Here is a 22,870-nt window from a genome sequence, read left to right as displayed (position 1 = left end):
TGGTGCTCCAGGGCCTTCAAAAGTGCGATAGGTTGTCAGGAAATGATATGTGTAATTTGTGCTCCTAGAATGCCGGACGCTGCTACTCGGATGTTAGGCCTCTGTATGTGGCCAGGCTGTGAAAAAGTCTCACACATGTGGTATCGCCATACTCAGGCAGAGTAGTAGAATGTGTTTTGGGGTGTAGTTGCAAGTATACATGTGCTGTGTGAGAGAAATAACCTGTTAATACGGCAATTTGTAAAAAAAAAAAAAATAATAAAAAAAAAATCTTCATTTTGCAAAGCATTGTGGGAAAAAATTACAACTTCAAAAAACTCATCATGCCCCTTATTAAATACCTTGGAATGTCTACTTTCCAAAAAGGGGTCATTTGGGGGGTATTTGTACTTTCCTGACCTTTTAGTGTCTCAAGAAATGAGATAGGCCTTCAGTGTGATCAAGTGTGATCAATTTTCAATGAATAGCACCATAACTTGTGGACTCTATAACTTTCCCAAAGACCAAATAATATACACTTACTTGGGTTATTTTTACCAAAGATAAGTAGCAGTATAAATTTTGGCCAAAATTTGTGAAGAAAAATGACTAATTTGCAAAATTTTATGACAGAAACAAAGAAAAATGCGTTTTTTCACGATATTTTCAGTCTTTTTTTATTTATAGCACAAAAAATAAAAAACCCAGTATTGATCAAATACCATCAAAAGAAAGCTCTATTTGTGTGAAAAAAAAGGACACAATTTTTGTATGGGTACAGTGTTGCATGACTGAGTAATTCTCAGTCAAAGTGTGAGAGCGCTGAAAGCTGAAAATCGGTCTGGGCAGGAAGGGGGTGAAAGTGCACTGTAGGCAAGTGGTTAAAGACCTTAAAATGCTTCTACACGTACAGTGACAGTAAAAAAAAACATGCCTACAATGCATTTTAATAGGGTTTTTCTATTTCGCGGATTTTCACTTTTCGCGGCTGGGTCCGGAACGTAACCCCCTCAATGGAGGGGGGTTTACTGTATAGCTCTTCTGTCTGTTATTCTCAGAGTGGATTAGAGATTTTGCTCTCTAATCATAATGCTGGTTATTTATATTTACCACTGTATATAGATATTTAAGAATAAATTGCCTTTTTTTTCAAAATTTACATATTAACAAAATTATACACCACACTTTTTTTTCACCCCCTTCCTGCCCAGGCCAATTTTCGGTCATACAGCACTGTAATCATATGACATTTTTATCTTTTTTTTTTTTTTTTTTTTCCACACAAATAGAGCTTTTTTGGTGGTGTTTAATCACCACTGTTTTTTATTTATTTAAAAAAAAAAAAACTAAGTAATTTTTATTCTCCACTAATGTGAAGTGATGAGGCTGAACTGATGGCCATCGATTATCATTGCCCTGATTATTAGTGTAAATGTCCCCTGTCACAGGATAGCCAGTTATCGGGCTTTTCTTTCCTCACGTTGTGAGTGACAGCGCTGAGGAAAGGAAATGCCGATAAACTTGCATTTGTTTACATGTGACCAGCTGTGATTAGACACCGCTGATCACATGGTAAGGGACCGATGTGATTGGCCCATTACCTCGATCCGGGGGCACGCGGGGGGTTCTGGGAGGACGTCAATACAGGCCCTGCCAGAACTGGATGACAACTCTGTAGCTGTCTTTCGGCCATAGCACGGCCGGCAATTGGGAGATGCGGATGCGGACAGCTGACAAAAGCCCAGGCGGCGGGAGGAAATTTGTAGTTGCCATGGGATTTGTCATGCCCTGCATTAAGTTGTACGTGTAACATTTCCAAACTGAAACCAAATAGTTCTGGAAAGGCATCAAAAAAGCTTGCCAAAAGATCAGCAAAAGCTTTGAATAGTTCGCTGTACACACTGTGCTTATGTGAACAAGGCCTAAATGTTTGTCATGTTGTGGTGTATTTCCATAAATTCTAATCTGGGTTAAATGCAAATAAAGGCTCCTGTATGGCAATCTAAACAAGTTACTATTTGATGCACAAGCCTCACACAGTAAGCAAAAAACTTCCTTAACCTGACTGCGCTAAATCCTCCTTTGTATCCCACACGCTACCCCTCCCAGGCACTGCAGCTCACAGTGGGGAGGGTTACAGCAACAGTCAGTCAATCAGAAAGCAGTGGCAAGACTGTGTGGCCAGGTGCCAACTGACAAGCTAAAGGCCTCTGAATTAGCAGTGACCATGCCGATAGACACACCCTGCAATACCTTCTTATCCAAATGCAGCGCAAGAAGCCACAGCCTACATGAGTGGTACCTCTGCTGAATTTCAGCAGCGCAGCATCATTGCCACACCACTACAGGAAGCTGCAATTCATTGGCAGGATCAATAAGAATTAGTGAGACTTTGTAGGGGGACTAAGAAATCGAAGTACAGATGCATTTAGAAATTAAATGTTACAGCACATATTTTTTAATGGGAGGTCATAGTTCTACTTTAAGAGAACTTATGTCACTGACCTACAGATTTAGAGCACTCCTATTTCTAAACATACAGCTTTCATGGACAATGTGCTATGGCTTATTCTACTCGTAACAAAACATATCCTTTCTTTGCAGGACTGTTTTTGCACAGAGGCCTGTATCTATCACACACAGTTATCAAACACCATGTTTAAGTGAGCAGTCACAAGGTCATTACAAGTAATGTGACGAGCATTGTTGTTCAGGCACTTCCAAAGTTCTAACACTAGATGTAGCAGTTGTGCACAATACCTGAGCTACCATGGTGTTCTGCTTTCTTCTCCGTTGCCTCTTCATGCACAACAGGAGCTGGGACTGAAAGGATATCACCGGTTGCAGAAATAATCTGTGCTACATGTGATGAAGCTAGCAAGAAAGAATAATTACATTAATACACAGAAAGAAGCAGAAAATTTTTTTTATGTAGTGATGAAAAATTCCATCAGTCTCTGCCCCTAGACTTACATCTAATATTCCAAAACACAGTGATGAACACAAACAGAGCCAATTCTGGATGGAGGGTATGTAGCATGTGTATATATTTTTGAATTGTTGTAAGAAAACTACAAAATCACAGAACATACGAATGCCATGTAGATTGTCCTCCTAGTGGTTATTGAACCACTAAACTCAGCAATGCTGGTAAACCATTCTAACGACCCCATGCTTTGCAAAACGGTCAGTGACCTAGTCATGTTATGCAAGCAATGAGAAATATTTACCATGTTATTGCATCTAAGTGATGATGTAGTATACTTCTGTAAAGCTGACAATGTACCTGGAAATAACACAGCAGGCCCCAACACCAATTAAACACCAGAGCTGAGCACAGCAAACCCTTGCTCTTTTTTCCTGTACATAACCCACCCATCTTACTATTCGCTTTATAAAAATCAGCTGACTGTTCAGTTTTTCAGATAATCACAGATACAATATTGTCCTAGAAACATATACACATTATAATATACACACACATATACATTACACACACACACACACATTTACATTTGAGAAATTTAAGTTATGACAATTCAGTTCTACAAATCTAGGCACCTTCTTTTAAAGCAGACCTTCAACCTCGGTGACAAGGATGCTTGTTTAAAGCAGAGTTCCACCCAAAAGTGGAACTTCTGCTTTAAGGCCTCCCTGACATGCCACATTTGGCATGTCATTTTAATGGAGAGTGCGCAGGTACCCGCTCCCATTTCCTATCGGGCCACCTAGGCGGCTTGAACATAAGTCCTCCTCTCCCCCTTCCTCCCTTTAATCACAGGTCACAAAAGATTGCCCGTCCATTCAGGACACGCAGCGCGGCTCAAGCATGCGCACCTGGCTGTGAAGCCACAAGCTGTCACAGCCGGGTGCCCACACTAGGGATACCGGCGCCACAGGGAGAAGAGAGAGAACTGAGGCTCCCCCCGGCCGCATCGCTGGATCATAGGACAGGTGAGAGTGTGTTTATTAAAAGTTAGCATCTACACTTTTTGTAGATGCTGCTTTTAAAAAAACACAAAAAACTGGTGGAACTCCGCTTTAGGGTCCCCCCCCACCCCCACCTAAAACACTGGACGGAAGGGTAAAAGAAAAAAAAGAATATATTTCACCTTCCCCAGCTTAATAGTGCAGGGGGTGATGTCAGTCTCTTGCTGACAAGATGACATCACCCCTTGCACTTTGTAAGGTGAGGGGGGGGGGGGGATTAAGATCTTGGGGAATGCGAAGTAACCCAAATGTCACAAGATTACGCTGCAGCACAGTGCAGGAATTTCTGCTTGCCAAATTTGAGATAGTGAACGTTTAGTTAACATTCTCAATTAACATTCTTATTCAACATTGGCCAGGAGGAAAATTATGTCACCCTCACCTAGGAGCTGCAGGAGAAATAAATGCGGTTCCCACATATAGTAACACCTGTAATCATTTCTGACAGTGAACATAGATTAAATGGGTTTAAAAGGGCACATTGCTTGGACCAAAAAAAAAAAGTAATGACTATGTACTGTATATTGTCTGCATTGCATGGTATAAATATAGCCCTGCTGACTGCAGGCTGGCAAAGACAATATACAAGACAGCCTAAAGTTTATTGCCTGCTAATCATGTGATGTCCACAATCTTCCCTCCTCCACACTGCTTGCACAGATCTCTACCTGGAATCTCACATGACTTTATAGGTATTGAGGGAAAGATGAAAAAAGTACAAACATCACCCTATGAGTTACTGTATAGGACTACTGTAGTACATGGGCTCCAGAAAACAATTTACATACAGCAGCTAAGGCAGGATGTGTGCCCCCCACCCTCCAGACTCTGAATTTGCCACACAAAGAATTTACCTTCTGCACTTTCACTGGCCGCTGGCGGTGCCTCTACAGTCTCTCTTTTAGGCTGTTTGGATTCTTTCATTACTTCTGCAACTGTGGAGATTTTTAAGGGTCCAGGCTTCTCCTGCTGAAAATGAAACAGTTCCTTCAAATGAAGATCAAACATAACAGGATATTTGAAGAACAGGTTATTTGAAGAGCAGGTCATGCCATGTGGAGTAAAGGTAGAGACACACACAGCTCAATTTCCTCTCATTTAGCTTGCGTGCTGAAAAAAAAAAAAAAAATAGGAGTTCGGTACCTGGTAACTTTTTCCAAGAAGTCTTCCAGAGCAGCACGAGAGATAGGCTCCTCTCACCAGAAAAACAGGAAACACATTAGTCCACCATTATAAAAATGCCAGTCATACCTTCTGCCTCTAATATCAAAGCACCGAAGGAACCCTCAGTAAGTTTTTGAATCTGCAAAACCCTTTTTAGGCCTCTTGCACACGATACTCCTGTTTGGGCATCTTGTGGCTTAAAAATGCTCAGTACAGCTTTTTGAGCTAAAATACAGCCCATTAATTGTAATGTGCCTATGCACACAGGCGCTTAAACAAGCGATGTGTATTCTTCAGTAAGAACAAAATAGAAAAATCTGCATTTTTGGTCAGTAATTTAAGCCTCAATACTCGTGAATACACGCAAATACACGCGAATACTCTCAAATACTCGCAAATACATACAAGAAAAAAGGTCTGGAAAAAAGTAGATGCTCAAACAGGAGTATTGTGTGCAAGAGGCCAAAAGGAGATGCTCAAACAGGAGTATCGTGTGCAAGAGGCCTAATAAGGTTGTTTAGGGCGGGAACGGATGCTGTCCTGGAAGACTTCTTTGAAAAAAAGTACCAAGTACCCAACTCTGTTTTCTCTAATCGTCTTCCAGGGTAGCACCTGAGAGGATGCACCTTGTCACCAAAAATATCTGGTCCTGTCTGGACAGCTGGTCGATGCAGTAATGGTATTGAAGCTAGACCATGCCGTTGCCCTGCAGATCTGCTCCGGTGTTCCCCCGGCTCTTTCTGCACTTGATGCCCAAGCTCTGGTCGAGTGGGATGTGACTCCGCTTGGCGGGGCAAGGTTTATTGCTTGGTAGGCTATTTGAATAGCAAGCTTTATCCATCTGGCTATCGTACTTTGAGGCCAACTTCCCTTTGTTGACTTCTGTATGGAGGATGAATAGAGTGGTTGTTTTTGTCAATCTTTAGTTCTCTCGAGGTAAGCCATCAGGGTCTTACATCTAGCTTGTTGTAAGTGACTCTTTTCCTGCTATCAATTGAACTCAGAAAAGAGGTAATAACCACCTCTTGAGTTCTGTGGAAAGCCGAAGAGACTTTTGGTAGGAAGGCTGGGTCTGTTTTGAGGATAATTGTATCCATCAGAATTAAGCAGTATGGTTCTATCATGGATAGAGCCTGAATTTCACTGACCCTTCTTGCCAATACCAGCGCCGCCAGAAGTACGGTTTTGAGTGTAAAGGTATTTATCCGAACATTCCTCCAGTGGTTCAAAAGGTGCAGAGAGAAAACTTTGGAGGTCCCATGTCAGGGTTCTGCTGCACTTCATAGGTATGGCTTTTTTCAATGAGAAGGAATCTTTTTATGAGCATGTCTTCTGCCAGCCTAATATCTAGGTGGGAAGATAGGGCTGCCACCTTAATCTTCAAAGTCTTATGGGAGACGCCCTTGTCAGCTCCTTCCTGTAATAAAAAAAAAAAAAAACTAAGATTGTCGAATAGCCCCCTTGGCGAGGTCCCCTTTGTTCTTGTACCAGAAGACAAACTTCTTCCTCACTTTTTCATAGATGGCTCTAGTCACAGGTTTCCTGCTGGCTAAGGTGGTGTCATATCACCCTAGCCCTTGCATTAGGGGGTTCGCCATGTCTGAAAGTGTTAGATAAGGCTGAATGCTGAGTTTTTTTTTGCGTGGCAAACCATGGTCCTCTCAGGCTGGAACCTTCATGGGAATGGTGAAAGTTCAATTTTCCTTGTGCGCAGTGGCGCCCGCCATACAGAGCGCTTGCCCACTGAAGTGTTTCTTTGATTACACAAGGTACCAATATAATCGCCTGTAGGGATGATGGATAGCCATCCCATCAGCCAAAAAAGTGATTTGAGATTGGCATCTCGTTCGTTTGCAGATTTGAAGTATAGTAGATCGTTTGGATATGGCCCTACCCCTGTGACTTGCTGTCTTGGGTTCTTTAGGGCTTTTTCCATTAGTTTTGAGAAGATCCTGGGTGCTGATGAGATGCCAACCGGCAGAGCTGTGTATAGAGAAATTGGAGTGGTAGCCGGATCCTATGCCACAAATCTTAGGTATCTTTGAAAGCTTTTTTTCTATTGGTGCCCATAGATGTGCATCCTGCAGCTCTCCACTGTTGCCATGAATACTCCTTGATATTTGGTTTGGGGGGGGGGGGGAAGCAGAGAAACCCACAACAGAGCAGCCTACTGCTACCGTATGAAGGGTAGTCGGTTTTCCATGGTGTCCTCTCACTGGTGTACGAAAAAACGCCCACCTGCAGTCATTGTTTTTTGTTCTTTGGAACTCTTGAATTTCCAATTTGAACTGAATTGGAATTCTTTGAAAGGCTTGAGGATAAAATCTTCCTTGTTTTTGTTTTCTTGCGTCCAGCACATTTTTGGTCCAGTCTTGTCAGGTTTCCGGGACTGACAAAAGGGCGTTTTCCCCCGGCTCTTTTTGGCTTGAAGAAAGCCCTTGTTTTTGGCTGTGGTTCCCAAGTCAGGCCTGAACAGCAAATCACCCATGAAGGGGATGCCAAATCTATTTTTAGAGGTGATGTCCCCTCCCCATGACTTGAGCCACAGGCCTCTCCTAGCTGAATTGATTATGCCAGTGGTCCTGGCTGATATCCTTATGGGTTCCGCTGATGCGCCCGCCAGGAAAGCTGCCGCTCTGGTTTGAGAGGGTATTGTTTTTACCAGTTCCTCTTGGGGTATCCCCTTCTAGCAGCTCTTGCAAAAGCGTCAGCCAGACTAATAGGGCCCTGGCTGTGCAGGTGGAAGTTATGGCTGGATTTAGATTTGCCGCTGCAGCTTTCCAAGCTCTTCTCAGAACTGCCTCTATCTTTTTATCCATGGGATCACTGAGGGTTCCGGAGTCTTCGAAAGCTACAGTGCCTTGCGAAAGTATTCGGCCCCCTTGAACTTTGCAACCTTTTGCCACATTTCAGGCTTCAAACAAAGATATAAAAACGGTAATTTTTTGTGAAGAACCAACAACAAGTCGGACACAATCATGAAGTGGAACGAAATTAATTGGATATTTCAAACTTTAACAAATAAAAAACTGAAAAATTGGGCGTACAAAATTCAGCCCCCTTAAGTTAATACTTTGTAGCGCCACCTTTTGCTGCGATTACAGCTGTAAGTCGCTTGGGGTATGTCTCTATCAGTTTTGCACATCGAGAGACTGAAATTTGTGCCCATTCCTCCTTGCAAAACAGCTCGAGCTCAGTGAGGTTGGATGGAGAGCGTTTGTGAACAGCAGTTTTCAGTTCTTTCCACAGATTCTCAATTGGATTCAGGTCTGGACCTTGATTTGGCCATTCCAACACCTGGATATGTTTATTTGTGAACCATTCCATTGTAGATTTTGCTTTAGGTTTTGGATCATTGTCTTGTTGGAAGACAAATCTCCGTCCCAGACTCAGGTCTTTTGCAGACTCCCATCAGGTTTTCTTCCAGAATGGTCCTGTATTTGGCTCCATCCATCTTCCCATCACTTTTAACCATCTTCCCTGTCCCTGCTGAAGAAAAGCAGGCCCAAACCATGATGCTGTCACCACCATGTTTGGGGATGGTGTGTTCAGGGTGATGAGCTGTGTTGCTTTTACGCCAAACATAACGTTTTGCATTGTTGCCAAAAAGTTTGATTTTGGTTTCATCTGACCAGAGCACCTTCTTCCACATGTTTGGTGTGTCTCCCAGGTGGCTTGTGGCAAACTTTAAATGACACTTTTTATGGATATCTTTAAGAAATGGCTTTCTTCTTGCCACTCTTCCATAAAGGCCAGATTTGTGCAGTATACAACTGATTGTTGTCCTATGGACAGAGTCTCCTACCTCAGCTGTAGATCTCTGCAGTTCATCCAGAGTGATCATGGGCCTCTTGGCTGCATCTCTGATCAGTCTTCTCCTTGTATGAGCTGAAAGTTTAGAGGGACGGCCAGGTCTTCATAGATTTGCAGTGGTCTGATACGCCTTCCATTTCAATATTATTGCTTGCACAGTGCTCCTTGGGATGTTTAAAGCTTGGTAAATCTTTTTGTATCCAAATCCGGCTTTAAACCTCCACAACAGTATCTCGGACCTGCCTGGTGTGTTCCTTGTTCTTCATGATGCTCTCTGCGCTTTAAACGGACCTCTGAGACTATCACAGTGCAGGTGCATTTATACGGAGACTTGATAACACACAGATGGTGAATTCTATTTATCATCATTAGTCATTTAGGTCAACATTGGATCATTCAGAGATCCTCACAACTTCTGGAGAGTTTGCTGCACTGAAAGTAAAGGGGCTGAATAATTTTGCACGCCCAATTTTTCAGTTTTTTTTATTTGTTAACAAAGTTTGAAATATCCAATAAATTTCGTTCCATTTCATGATTGTGTCCCACTTGTTGATTATTCAAAAAGAATTACAGTTTTATATCTTTATGTTTGAAGCCTGAAATGTGGCAAAAGGTTGCAAAGTTCAAGGGGGTCGAATACTTTCGCTAGGCACTGTAAGTCAGCCTTGTTTGTGACTCTGGCGAGGGAAGCATCTACCTTTAGCCCAGGGTATCTACCTCTGAACGGCTATCTCGTTTAATAAAAGCTGGGGTAAAGGGTTTCTTTTCTGGTTCTTCCTATTTTTTTTTTTTAACCAAGTTTTTCAGAGACTCATGCACCAGAAATGTTCTAGGTTTTTTTGGTTGTAAAGCTTTGTACATCTTCTCGTGTAGTGAAAGCTCTACGATTTTTTGCTCGGATATCCACCCAGTATATCTGCTATGGCTCTCAGTAAATTATCCATGCCCTCCGAGGGGAATAGTTTACCCTCTGATGCTGGATCCTTATTGAGTCAGAGCAAACGCCACTTTCGGATTCTGATTCCAAGTTGTCTGCATCAGATCCCTGCTCCACTAGGTCCACCTCATCCCCGCTCCATGAGGGGATGAGTGTCTTACTGGTAGATGGAGTGCTGGAGCTTCCAGTTTTTCCATGTCTGTACAAAAGGGAGCCAATTGTGCTTTTAATTTCCTTTTTAAAAGAATCAAGCATATCTTCAAGAAACCCCTGTGACTCTTTGGCCACCATTTTATTGATGCATTTTTGGCATAGAGATCTTTTCCATTCTAGAGAAAACCTGTGACCGCAAGAAGCGCATGCCTTGCTACTGGTCTTTGCCTTTTTCTTTTCTGGGGTATTTGTCTGTAAATAAGCACAATGAACCCTGTGAGGCAGGCAATTGCTATACACAACCATGAAAAATCATATGTTGGTTAGGTAAAGACAGAGAAGACTGCAGAGTGCTCTGGCTTACCTTGGAGCTGTCCTGACCAGCAGGATCTGCAGGGCAGGGTGGGGAGGCATCCGACATGGTCAGTCTCCGAAAGGGAACCACAGTTTAGGGGCCTTTAACTGCTTCCTACCCAGCTCCAGCCCTGCCCCCATACAGGTTGGTGGACATACCTGTATTGACCCCTCCTGGTATCCTATGGTCAGCTTCTGCTCATTTTAGTTAAAAAATTTGTGAGTTTTCTTATATTTGAAAACCACGCCGCCGCCCGGAAGTGCCGTCAGGGGAAGCTCCCAGCTCAATCGTCCTCTTCCGCCTTCTCCAAGATGGCTGCGGACCAGAAGTGCATCACCGGAAGTGACGCAACGTTCCGGTCCCACCGCCATCTTGCTCCTCCAACAGCAAAGGTGCTGCCAGAAAGCTGACCCGGTTGGCCTGGGTGGGCGTCTGAGGTTTGGGGGAGAATCCAGCGGTGTGTGCCCTAAATGCAGGGGCACGCACCCTCCCCCCCCTCCACTCTACGCACTGGCTGGAAGGATAATTGAGGCTGCCAGGATCCAGCCTTGAAGATCTTCAGTGTCACTGTCCAGGTAAAGTCTGGGGGGGATATCACCGGCATCTATAACAGCTGGGGGGATGGTTGCATAACTCTCAGTAGGGGTGAAACCTCATGCCAAGGCCCGCTTGCCCCTGACCTGCACTCTAAGGCTCGCTGAGATGGATGGGTGGCTGGTCAGGGAGCCTCCTGCAAATAGCACAGAGACTACAAAATAAACAGATGCAGCTCCTGTGGGTTCGGAGGAAACACAATCAAACTGAGGGAGAAGGTATGACTGGCATTTTTATAATGGTGGACTAATGTGTTTACTATTTCAGGTGGGAGGAGCCCATCTCTCAGGTGCTGCCCTGGAAGACCATTAGAGAAAATTATTTGATTTCCCTATCCACGCTAACAGCTTGGATAGAGAAATCTCCACTACCAGCTATTGGATTCATTTGTGGCACCCACAGCCACCTACAAACCATGGGCTCAAATATATAGAACAGGTGTATCTTTGTAATAAAACAAAGCCTTACACTGATCCCCATACCTGAATAATTATGCCAGCAAAAGTAAAAAATTCAGGGTTTTTTTTTTTTTTTAAAGTATATGCCTTTTGGTAACATGTATATAAAGAAACATACTGAGGCATTTCTGTGGCAATAAAAAAAAGCAAACCATGTAAACTCCAACAATGAAGGAAAACTGGAAGCCGTTTCATTTTCAGAGTTACTTTCACATTCTCTCAGCAGTTCATATTTCTGTGTGTTGGTAGCCTACTTGGTTTCTAAGCACATGTGTATGGTCATATTTTGTATAGACCTTGTGTACTGACTACTGGAAACCAGTTACCGGTAAATCCTAAATATATAGTTGCACACACACATCTATATAAATTGCCATTCAAGGCTTTAGTTTACCTTGCTGAGCTCTAGTGTGCTAGTATGTGTAAACAATACCAGTCTTTCACAGAGCAGAATGGATTGACAGTAGTGTGGGCCGAATGCCTGCACCACTTTCTAAACTGAGAAAGCAGATCAAATCCTGCTCCTATTTAACAAAAGTGGGAGCTAAACTGCCACAATCCTCTAAGCAAGGCAAAGGGCAGGTCTATCTGTGCCATTATATTGGTGTAGGAAGCTGTTAGTGCATTGCATTTAATGTCACTGGACCAAGTCAGGAGGGGATCAATGCTGCTAGCTACTGTTGACACCTGGAGAGGGCTGTCCTTACCCAACAGATTCCTAGATGACTTCAAAAGAGTAAGCCAATACCAGAATTATCTTATCTGAAGCTTCATATCCATGGATCCTTTGGGGCCAGTGTCCCCTCTACCCAGCACAAAGATTTTAGCAGTGGGACTGTGGCTCCCTGATCATTGTGACACAGAGGTAATAGACAAACTTGGAGGATTATTATCTAAAGGTTAATTTGTTCTACCCAGAGCTCCTTACCGGAGACAGCAATGAGCCTATTATTCCCAGTCAGTGGGCGCCTTAACTGCCTGGTGATCTGTTTCCTTGTAAAAGAATAGCTTAGTTTTAATCCTAAAGCTGGCCATACATGGATAAAAACTCAGCTGGTCCAACAGGGACCAGATGAATTTTGATCCATGCATTATCTCTTCTGCAAAAAGATGCACCTAGCAGCCTGCTCTGTCTTCTCCAGCTTGTACACTGAGCTGTGTATGTACAGCACACCTTACAGTGCCAGCCTCGACTGTGTGCCAGGATCACTGACTCCTGTGCACGAGCAATGTCATCCCTCGCCGGCCAACGAAGATGGCTGAAGAGTGGCACACAGGAGAAGATGCCGGTGCAGGGCGGGACCAGTGGAGTGAAGGTAATAATTCCTACATATACAGCAGACATCAGTTATGCAATGTTCCTGAACGGTTTGCCCCGGTAGAGGATTAGCTATAGTGATCAATGAAGACTTCTTTTAAAGCTTATTTATTGCATGTTAACTATATGAAAATATACAAATGTCAATAGCCTGGCCACAGTTCTGCTTTAACATATACTGTACTGCAATTGTGAAGGATTTTCAAACATGACAATGTTAAATACTTTATTTTTCCTAAAGATTCGTGCCAAGAAAAATAATTGAATGGTATTGTTGAGCCCCTTGGAACAATGTTATAGTTTTGAAATCCCAGAATGATTTGACTCACCAGTTTCTTTGGCACTGGCAGGTTGTAGGGTGCAGGTCCTAGTGCAAGATCGAAAAGTTTGTCTGAGTAAGGTATGGACTTTTCAACATTTTCACGGAACTTCGGATCCCAGTAGGCGTAAAGCATGGTGCCCCCAACTCCACCTCCAGCAAACAGTAGCCCTGCGCCAACAATCTTCCCAGCCGAGGGTCTGCACAGAACAGATTGATGTAATTAGCCAGCAATCCACTGTAGATCGTTAATAATTGCTGGATATTTAAAAGGCAATCTCTGGGATTGTACACATAGAAATCTGTATAGGTCCTAGTAGTTCTTTCTGGCGTTATCAGCAAGTGCTACAAAACATGGATGTATTAGCAAACAGGAAGTGTGTTACTGGCAGGACCACTAGACCAAAATACACATTTAGAAATTAAGTATCTTCTCTTACATTACATACATACGTAAAAACACTGCTGGACCTTCAATGTAGTGAAAACCTTTTAAGAATGGACTGGCCTAATTGACCACTTGTGCCTACCAATCTGAGGTCTGTCCCTAATCTCTGCACGGGGTTGGATCCCAATTACTATAAAAACACACTTCGAATAAGAAAAGTATAGAGGCTGCCTTCGCTGGCCTCCTGGAATTATTAGCTGCCTGGATGCATCTGGCTTCAGCACTTTGCTGTAAAAAAGCATAAGAAATCCTTTACCACTATATCCATTTCCAGGTCGCCAATTCTGAATGCATAGCAGCCAGCAAACAGGTGACAGTATTTTCACGAAGCAGACTATTTCACTAAAAAAGGAACACTTTTTAATCAGAGTATAACATCAAGTCAATTGAACTCCTGGGATATTGACCTGGTCAGTTAAAGCAGAGTTCCAGCCTAAACACACACTCACCTGTCCCACGGTCCAGTGATGCGGCCGCCCGAAGCCTCGCTCTTCTCCCTCTCTGCGGCGCCGGCATCACTGGTGTGGGCAACTGGCTGTGACAGTTTGCAGCTTCACAGCCGGGTTACGCACTGCGCATGCGCGAGTTGCGCTACGCGTCGTGATTGGCCGGCAATCTTCTGGGACCTCCAACATGTCCCAGAAGATTGCAGGGAGGGAGGGCGAGAGGAAAACTTCCGCTCAGGGCTCCGCGGCGCTCCAAGCGGAAGTGGGTACCTGTCAAAACTAGGTACCCGCTCCCCCCCCCCCCCAAAAAAATTACATGCCAAATGTGGCATGTCAGGGGGTTAGAACTGCCTAAAGCGCAAGTTCCACTTTTGGGTGGAACTCCGCTTTAAGTAGCAAAGGGGATTGTTAATCAGTTTCAGCTGCCTTGGTGTTAATGAAATTAACAGGTGCACTAGATATTAGGCAACAATAAGTCAACCTCCAATAAGTCAACTTCCAAAACAAAAATGGTTTTACAGGTGGGAGGCCACTGACATTTTTTTCCCCTACTCATCTTTGACAGTTTTTCACTAGTTTTGCATTTGGCTGGGGTCAGTGTCACTACTGGTAGCATGAGGCGATACCTGGACCCTATAGAGGTTGCACAGGCAGTCCAATCCCTCCAGGATGGCACATCAATACGTGCCATTGCCAGAATGTTTGCTGTGCCTCCCAGCACAGTCTCAAGAACATAGAGGAGATTCCAGGAGACCGGCAGGTACTCTCAGAGAGCTGGACAGGGTTGTAGAAGGTCCTTAACCCATCAGCAGGACCGGTATCTGCTCCTTTGTGCAAGGAGGAACAGGATTAGCACTGCCAGAGCGCTACAAAAAGACCTCCAGCAGGCCACTGGTGTGAATGTTTCTGACCAATCAGAAACAGACTTCATGAGAGTGGCCTGAGGGCCCGATGCCTCTTTTGGACCAATTGTTCACTGCCAAGAACCCTTTGAGCATTTGCCATTGAACACAAGAATTGTCAGGTCTGCCACTGGTGCCCTGTGCTTTTCACAGATGAGAACAGGTTCACCTTGAGCACATGCAACAGACGTGAAAGGGTCTGGAGAAGCCGTGGAGAACATTATGCTGCCTGGAACCTTGTTCAGCATTACCAGTTTGGTGGTGGGTCAGTGATGATCTGTGGAGGCAAATCCATGGAGGGATGCACAGACCTCTACAGGCTAGACAACGGCACCCTGACTGCTATTAGTATTGGGATGAAATCCCTGGACCCATTGTCAGACCCTACACTGGTGCAGTGGGTCCTGGGTTCCTCCTGGTGCACGACCATGCCCCAGGAGAGTATGCAGCCAGTTCCTGGAGGATAAAAGGCATTGATGCCATTGAATTGCCACCACGCTCGCCTGACCTAAATCAAATAGAACACCTCTGGGACATTAGGTTTCAGTCCATCTGAGACTGCCAGGTTGCACCAAGATCTGGGAGGAATTACCCCAGGACACCATCCGTCTTATTCGTGGTGTCTGAATTCAGCCCTCTATAGATTGATAATTTTCCAAACAAACAATGTGGCAGCCTTTCCTTCCTAACACATTAACCAGTCCATATCAGTATAGATATCTAGCATGATATCTTTCCCCACTGAAATCTGATGTGTTTTCAAAGTGTTCCTTTCATTTTTTTGAGCAGTGAATAACAGAAGAGGCTTTTAAAAGCAGAACTAGTCCCTCCTATCAGCCAAGGAAGCTGCTGCCATCTTAGCCTCCATTTGATCTGCAGATGCCTTGGTGCTGCACATGCATTCACAGTTTTACCATCAGCCATTTGATGGCTTGACAATTCAATTGAGAGCACAAGCAGCTGTGACAGTTATTCACGCTATGCCTTGAATGTACCGGATTTGGGAAACTATTACATTTATGGGTTTAGTTCAACTATAAAAAAAAAAAAAAAAAAAAAAAAAAAAAAACTTAAAGCTGAATTTCACCCATAACTTAAAGTAGGACTTTAGTCTGAAAATTAAGTCCTGCTATGTTCACTTCAGACTGGCCCATTGTGTCTATTTTAAAATCCAGTAATATACTGTCTCACCCTGCTATGCACATGCTCAGTTGCTCTCCATTTTTAGGCACTGCCGAATTTGTAGAGGCCAATCTGCTGACAGCCTTAAAGCAGAATTAAACCCTCCAATCCTTTACAGTCAAAGAAGCTGCTTCGGTTTGATCTGCAGCTGCCAATGGTGCTGCACATGTGATCAGTTACGAAACCAGCCATTTATTGGTTTGACAGTTTGGTTGAGAACACAACCAAATGTGACAGTTAGCAATCTCCGGCATTCCATGAATGTAACTTTATTTGCAAACTGTTAAATTGATGGGTTAAGTCCTGCTTAGGATTTACTTCTGCTTAAAGCGGTAGTATACTCATTTTTGTGACGGTTACCTACAGGTAAGCCTATAATAAAAGGCTTACCTGTAGGTACAATTAATATCTCCTAAACCTGCACGGTTTCTGAGATATTTGCCCTGCATGCAGCCGCTGACGCTAGAGTTCCATGCCGGGCACTTGCCGGAAAAGGACTCCCGCACACACGCGTGGGAGTGACGTCATCACGGCTCCGGCCACTCGCAGTGCCAGAGCCGCCGAACCCGGAAGAGATGCAGAGGGAGCATGTCAGCTCCCACAGCAGTGTCCGGGCTTCGTTTTAAGGGATTTCATAATGAGCTAGTATGCGATGCATACTATAGTGAGTTTGACTTCCTAAAAGACTCCGTAGCTGCCAGGTACACCCCAATTGCCCGGACCACATCCAAGGCATGCAATGCCATTTCCTTCGGATGTTTCGGCCTGGGAAACAGGGAAGGCAACACAATGTCTTCAATCAAATGAAAATCAGAGACAACCTTAGGGAGGAAAGACGGACAGGGGCGAAGAACCACCTTATATCCCTGTGAATGACCAAGTAAGGTGAACAACAGGATAACGCCGGTAATTCCGATACCCTGCGCACAAAGGTTATAACCATCAAAAATGCCACGTTCCGAAATAGCGTAAGCAAGGGAATTTTCCGAAGATTCTGAAAAGGAGGCTTCTGGAGGATCGAAAGCACCAAAATTGAGGTCCCAAGGTGGCAACAGAGACCGCACTGGAGGAACCAAATGTCGGACACCCTGAAGAAAGGTACGCACCAAGGAGTGTGTGGCCAAGGGTCGTTAGAAGAAGACCACCAAGGCCAACAACTGGCCCTTGATGGTACTCCAGGCCAATTTCTGTTCAAATCCCCTTTGAAGGAAGGTCAAAATCTGAGCCACCGAGGATGAACCCCAAGAGACTCACACGTATGCTGGTAGGTCTCCCTAGAAGTCGATTTCCTAGCTTTTAACAGCGTTGGAATCACTGACTCAGATAAACCTCTACCCATCAGCACCTGGCATTCAACAGCAATGCCGTCAAAGCCAGCGACTGTAAAGCAGGATGGAAGATTGATCCTTGGGACAGCAGTTCCTCCCTGAGGGGAAGCTTCCAAAGAATGTCGGCGGCCAGCCGCACCACATTGGCATACCAAGTCCAGCAAGGCCAGTCCAGTGCCACTAAAATGACCGGAATCCCTTCTGCCTCGATCCTGTGTAGAAGTCTTGGCAGAGGCTTGAGAGGAGGGAAGGCATAAAATCAGATGACACTGACCCCACAAGGCCACCAGTGCGTCTGTGGCGTCTGCCAGAGGATCCTGTGACCGAGCCACAAACCTTTGCACCTTTCTGTTGAGCCAAGACGCCAACAGATCCACCTCCGGGATGTCCTACCGGAGACACAACTGATGAAACACCTCCGGATGAAAGGACCACTCCCCTTGGTCCAACGCCTGCCAACTAAGGTAATTTGAAAATTAAATAGAAGTGCGCTGATAATATATACTGTGTAAAGCTGCAACCAAGGAACTGTGCCTAGTAAAATGATATATAAACGATGGTTGGTGCGCTAAACAATGATACAATGCTCAACAAAAATGTTTCACATATGAAGAGTCACTATATATGTTAAATAAATGTGAACAACAACAATACATCAGTGATTACAAAGTATCAAAAAAAATTTCTATGAAGTGATTCAAAACAAAATAAGAGTCCATCAAATGATGACAAAATAGTGTTCTGAAGTGTTGTGATGACGGTGCTTGAAGTATTATTCCAAAAAAGAGTGATTACTGCGTGATTTAAAATCCCAACACCAGCTGCCAATCCTGCTTACCAGATGTATATGTCTCATAGGCAATAAATCACCGCAAAGGCATGCAGATTCACACTGGTGTGACCACACAATAGAGCCTCTTACCAGATATAGCAATGTATATGCGCTCATAGGGTGTCTCCTCTGGTTGAATCAGGAAGTGGTGTTAGTATTCGCCTAGGCTATACCCAGATCACCGGACTGTATACTCTTCTTATAATATACTCCTCTTAGTGGCTGTGTGTGTCAGGCAGGCTTGGCTCCTTCCTTCCCCTGTGATCTCTGTGTGCCCGAGAGCGAGCCGAGCCTGCCCGACACACACAGCCACTAAGAGGAGTATATTATAAGAAGAGTATACAGTCCGGTGATCTGGGTATAGCCTAGGAGAATACTAACACCACTTCCTGATTCAATAAGAGGAGACACCCTATGAGCGCATATACATTGCTATATCTGGTAAGAGGCTCTATTGTGTGGTCACACCAGTGTGAATCTGCATGCCTTTGCGTTGATTTATTGCCTATGAGACATATACATCTGGTAAGCAGGATTGGCAGCTGGTGTTGGGATTTTAAATCACGCAGTAATCACTCTTTTTTGAAATAATACTTCAAGCACCGTCATCACAACACTTCAGAACACTATTTTGTCATCATTTGATGGACTCTTATTTTGTTTTGAATCACTTCATAGAATTTTTTTTTTGATACTTTGTAATCACTGATGTATTGTTGTTATTCACATTTATTTCACATATGAAGAGTCACTATATATGTTAAACATTTTTGTTGAACTAAGGTAATTTGCCTGCCAGCTTTCCACCCTGGGAATGTACACGGCAGAGAGGGCTGGAACAAACTGTTCTGCCCACCCTAGAATGCCAGCTACCTCCCGAATCGCCAAGACACACTTTGTGCCCCCTTGGCGATTGACATAAGCTACGGCCGTGGCATTGTGCGATTGAATGCGCACTGGACATCCCTGAAGACTATCCATCTAATGGTCCATTGCTCGGAGTTCCAAGACATTGATTGATAGTCTGGACTCTTCCAGTGTCCAGATCCCCTGAGCAGAATTATTGCCAAGGACACCACCCCAGCCGCACAGGCTGGTATCTGTGGTGGCCACTGTCCAATACAAGGGGAGGAAGGATTTGCCCAGCCGAAGCGCCGGAGAACAAAGCCACCATTATCAAAAACTCATTCATTCCCTGGATCAGATTGTCCAGAGACTGCGGAGTCTTGTCCCATTTGTCAAGAATCTCCCTTTGCAGGGACCTCGTATGGAACTGTGCAAACGGAATCGCCTCAAAAAAGGTAGACCCCATTAGGCCCAGCACCCACATGCAAGTCCAGAGGGATGACCATCTGCTGGACAGCAGGAGACTAATTGCAGCCTGCAATTCCTGGAGTTTGTACAGAGGAAGGAGCACTCTGGCTAAGGCTGAGTTCAGAGTCATACTCAGATAGTCCAGCTTTGTGGACGGAACCAGAGCAGACTTCTGAAAATGCAGAATCTAGCTGAACTCTCTCAGAGTTCGTATGGTGAATTCCAGGTTTTCCACCAGAGCAGTAGGGGACTCCGCTCGCAGGAGGATATCATCCAAGTAGCCCAGTAGCGTGATCCCCCATTGTCATAACAACGCTAGCACCAGGACTAACTTTTGTGAAGACCCGAGGAGCAGAGGCGAGACCAAAGGGTAAACGCCACAAACTGATAATGCTCCTCTCCCACGGCAAAGTGGAGGAAGAGCTGGTGACCAGCACATATTGGAATGTGAAGGTAAGCATCCTTGATGTTGATAGAGGCAAAACAATCCCCCTGATGCAGGGATACCACCACCGGGCGATGGGACTCCATCCTGAACTTCTGCCCCCGCAGGATTGGACGCCCCTTGCCTTCCTTCCTGGGAACTGTAAACAGGTTTGAGTAAAACCCCTGAAAACGTTCTGATGTCGGAACCGGGACAGTCACCCATTGAAGCAACAGGTCTTGTACAGCCCCAAACAGACCCTGTAAACTGTCCGTGGACAGGCGCAAGTTTGAAGGAAAGAACCTTGCCGGGGGACAAGAGCGAAACTTGAACTTGTAGCCGGACCGAATAACTTTGTGGACCCACTTGTTTTGTACCAGGGAAGTCCACGGGTCTGGAAACCAGCGAAGATGTCCCCCCACCCTTAATACGGGTGAGGGTGAACCTTCATGCTGAAGGAGCCTTGTCCATGGGTATGGAGAAGCCTGCTCTCGGCTTTCCAGACCAGGCCAGCTCAGCAAAGGCGGGGGGGGTGAGGGTCTACCCCTCTAGGCGTAAAAGTTTAGCCCACTTGGTCAGAGTTTGCTACACCAGGGCAAGGGTGAATACCGGCCTCAGTGCCGAACCAACCAGAGTGTACATATTGCAGGTCACAGCCTCCGCCTTCCTGTCAGCCGGATCCTTAAAGGCTGGGGACTCTTCAACCAGAATCACGGTTGCCTTGTTCTATCTGGAAACTGGAGGGTCCACCTCCGGTGGAACAGTCAATTTCTTAATAAGGGACTCCTCGTAGGGGTAAATTGCTTTGGTCGTTCCCACTCTTTAGCGCCAATTCTGTCAGAATAAGAGGAAACACTGGCTTGTGAGTGCCAAAAGGGAACCTGCGCCTCCGTCACAGCTGCATCCTCCATCTTCAAGGTCTCACACACGGATACAATTAGTGCTTCCACTAGCCCCTTTTTGTGCATGGTTGCAGGTGTGGAGGAATTATCCTCACTATCAGGATTCCGGGCGAATGGTCGCAGACCCAGCCCGAAAACCACCTCCACCCACAAAGGACTCCAGGGCCGTCGTCAGTGCATTGATGGATGGTTGGGACCAGGAAGGCCCGCAGCGAGAGGTGCTCCAAAGACTCCATGAGTCATCAGGAGGACCCCACGAAAAGTGTAACACACTGCATGTGACAACCCCCACCACGCTGGCAGCACCAACCGGTCGCCAGGCACAAGCACCAAGCGATTCTCAGCAGAGAGGGAGAGAACCCCACCAGACTCACCACCCAGCAGAAACAGGCACCTGCAGCCACCAGGATAGTCTGCACTCCACACGCAGCGATCAGGAAGAGATCCAGGAGTCAGCACCAGGGGATGAGGAGGGGCTCCCAACACCGAAAATCACCGCCCACTGGGCTCCACTGTCATGGCCACCGCTATTTTCAATGAAAAACCACCAAACGCCCGCCGGACTACACAAACATGGCCGTCATGCATAGAAACACAAGCTACAGTAAAATGGCAGCCCTGCGCGGCACCACAAGGCTCCCAGTGACCCAGGAGGGATCCCTAGGCTTCAAGGACAGACCAAGGCAGGACGGGGGGCCCTGGCAGGAGCCCCCACCAGGTACAACCCCCCCCTTCACAGCAAATCATCCGTTCGCCAGCAGGGCACCAGCCCCTGGCCCCCCCATCACCAGCATAGCACCCTGTCCCAACCCCAGGAGGTGGACCAGACCAAACACACAGCCCCAGTATAAGTGGAATGGAGGGGAGACAGATGTAAGAGGGGTGCCTGATGGGAAAGAGGGGAACCCAGGGGTCCCATCGTCCCAAGGAAGGGCCCACGTCCACCCCAAAACCCTCCAGGGGGGGGAGCAGGGGGACAGCAATACACCATCCCAGGAACCAGACAGGGCACCGCTCCAGACAGAACCCCTAGTCATTGAAATGGGGGGCTGTTGGCCAGGAGGAACGCTGCCACTCAGGCCAAGACAAGGTTGTATGTGACCTTGTGGTGTGTAACTCGTAGGCCAGTCCCTGTCCAGTCGGGCTATGTCGCAGCTGACCTAGTGCGGAGCTGAGGTCTGCACGCGCTCGCTGGCCAGACTGGGGAGACCACTGGATCTAGATTATCCAGCCCGTCACCCAGTCCAGCAGTTGATTAGAGATCTCACAGGATAAAAAACAGGAGAAAAAAAATTCTATCTAAAAAATTTTTTCCAGGACCAGAGATCCCAGCAAGGAACTAGATTCTTACTCCTGACTAGGCAGAAAACTCTGTGGAGTTGTAATTATTCTGACACTGCTTGTAACAGAGTACCTGTAACAGGGAGTGGGAGTATACCCCCTGGGACTGTCCATAGGCATAGCCAGATTCTTTTACTGCCTAGTGTCCTACTCCTGTAGGGGGCAGTATAACCCAATGGTTATGAAGATCAGGAGCTGTGTCATGATGAACATCAGAGAAATACCCTGGTAAGCTTCTTGCTTTAAGGATTTGCAACATAATATGTCTCTGCCAAGTGTTATAGCTGAAGGTCACGAATATTATGTAAAAGTAACAATGTAAAATAGGATAGTTTAGCTTTGATCTTTCTGGAAATTGCATTATGTAATGTGAAAGGTGGAAACATCAAGCCTGACAAGACGTGTGCCTCCAGCAACAAGCTTATTAGTGACAAGATCTGCACTTCCTATTCTGGAGCTCTGATCCTAAACCTGTGCACACCTCTGAAATAATTACAAGTGTAGAAGCCTAAGGGCCCATTCATACTAACACACAATATGTGCCTTGCAATGCAATTCATTTTGAATGGCACCTCAACACACAGCAACTATTTTGTGGTGTCATGCTTTATAATCAAAAGGTGCTCGTCTCTTGCTTCCTGCACTCGGCTGTGTGAATGAGCTGCTCCCAA

General features: G+C 45.4%; 1 protein-coding gene across 4 annotated transcripts in view; it reads right to left on the bottom strand.

The window, feature by feature from the left end:
- The window catches only part of IMMT (inner membrane mitochondrial protein), a 93,909-nt gene that overhangs the window by 41,582 nt on the left and 29,457 nt on the right, over positions 1-22,870 (bottom strand). For 2 of the 4 annotated variants that reach the window (XM_082258454.1, XM_082258456.1), the window contains exons 3-5: positions 13,091-13,280; positions 4,824-4,938; positions 2,740-2,853 (exon numbers count right to left, since the gene is read on the bottom strand). In XM_082258454.1, coding sequence (XP_082114580.1) covers positions 2,740-2,853; positions 4,824-4,938; positions 13,091-13,280 — 419 coding nt within the window. The remainder of the gene's footprint in view (positions 1-2,739; positions 2,854-4,823; positions 4,939-13,090; positions 13,281-22,870) is intronic. The other 2 variants (XM_082258455.1, XM_082258457.1) reach the window with 1 other exon arrangement.

The sequence above is a fragment of the Pelophylax lessonae genome (assembly GCF_965119305.1).
Source record: "Pelophylax lessonae genome assembly, chromosome: 1".
NCBI classification, from domain to species: domain Eukaryota; kingdom Metazoa; phylum Chordata; class Amphibia; order Anura; family Ranidae; genus Pelophylax; species Pelophylax lessonae.
Note: the sequence above shows the minus strand (reverse complement) of the source record. Positions and strands in the feature narration are given on the sequence as shown.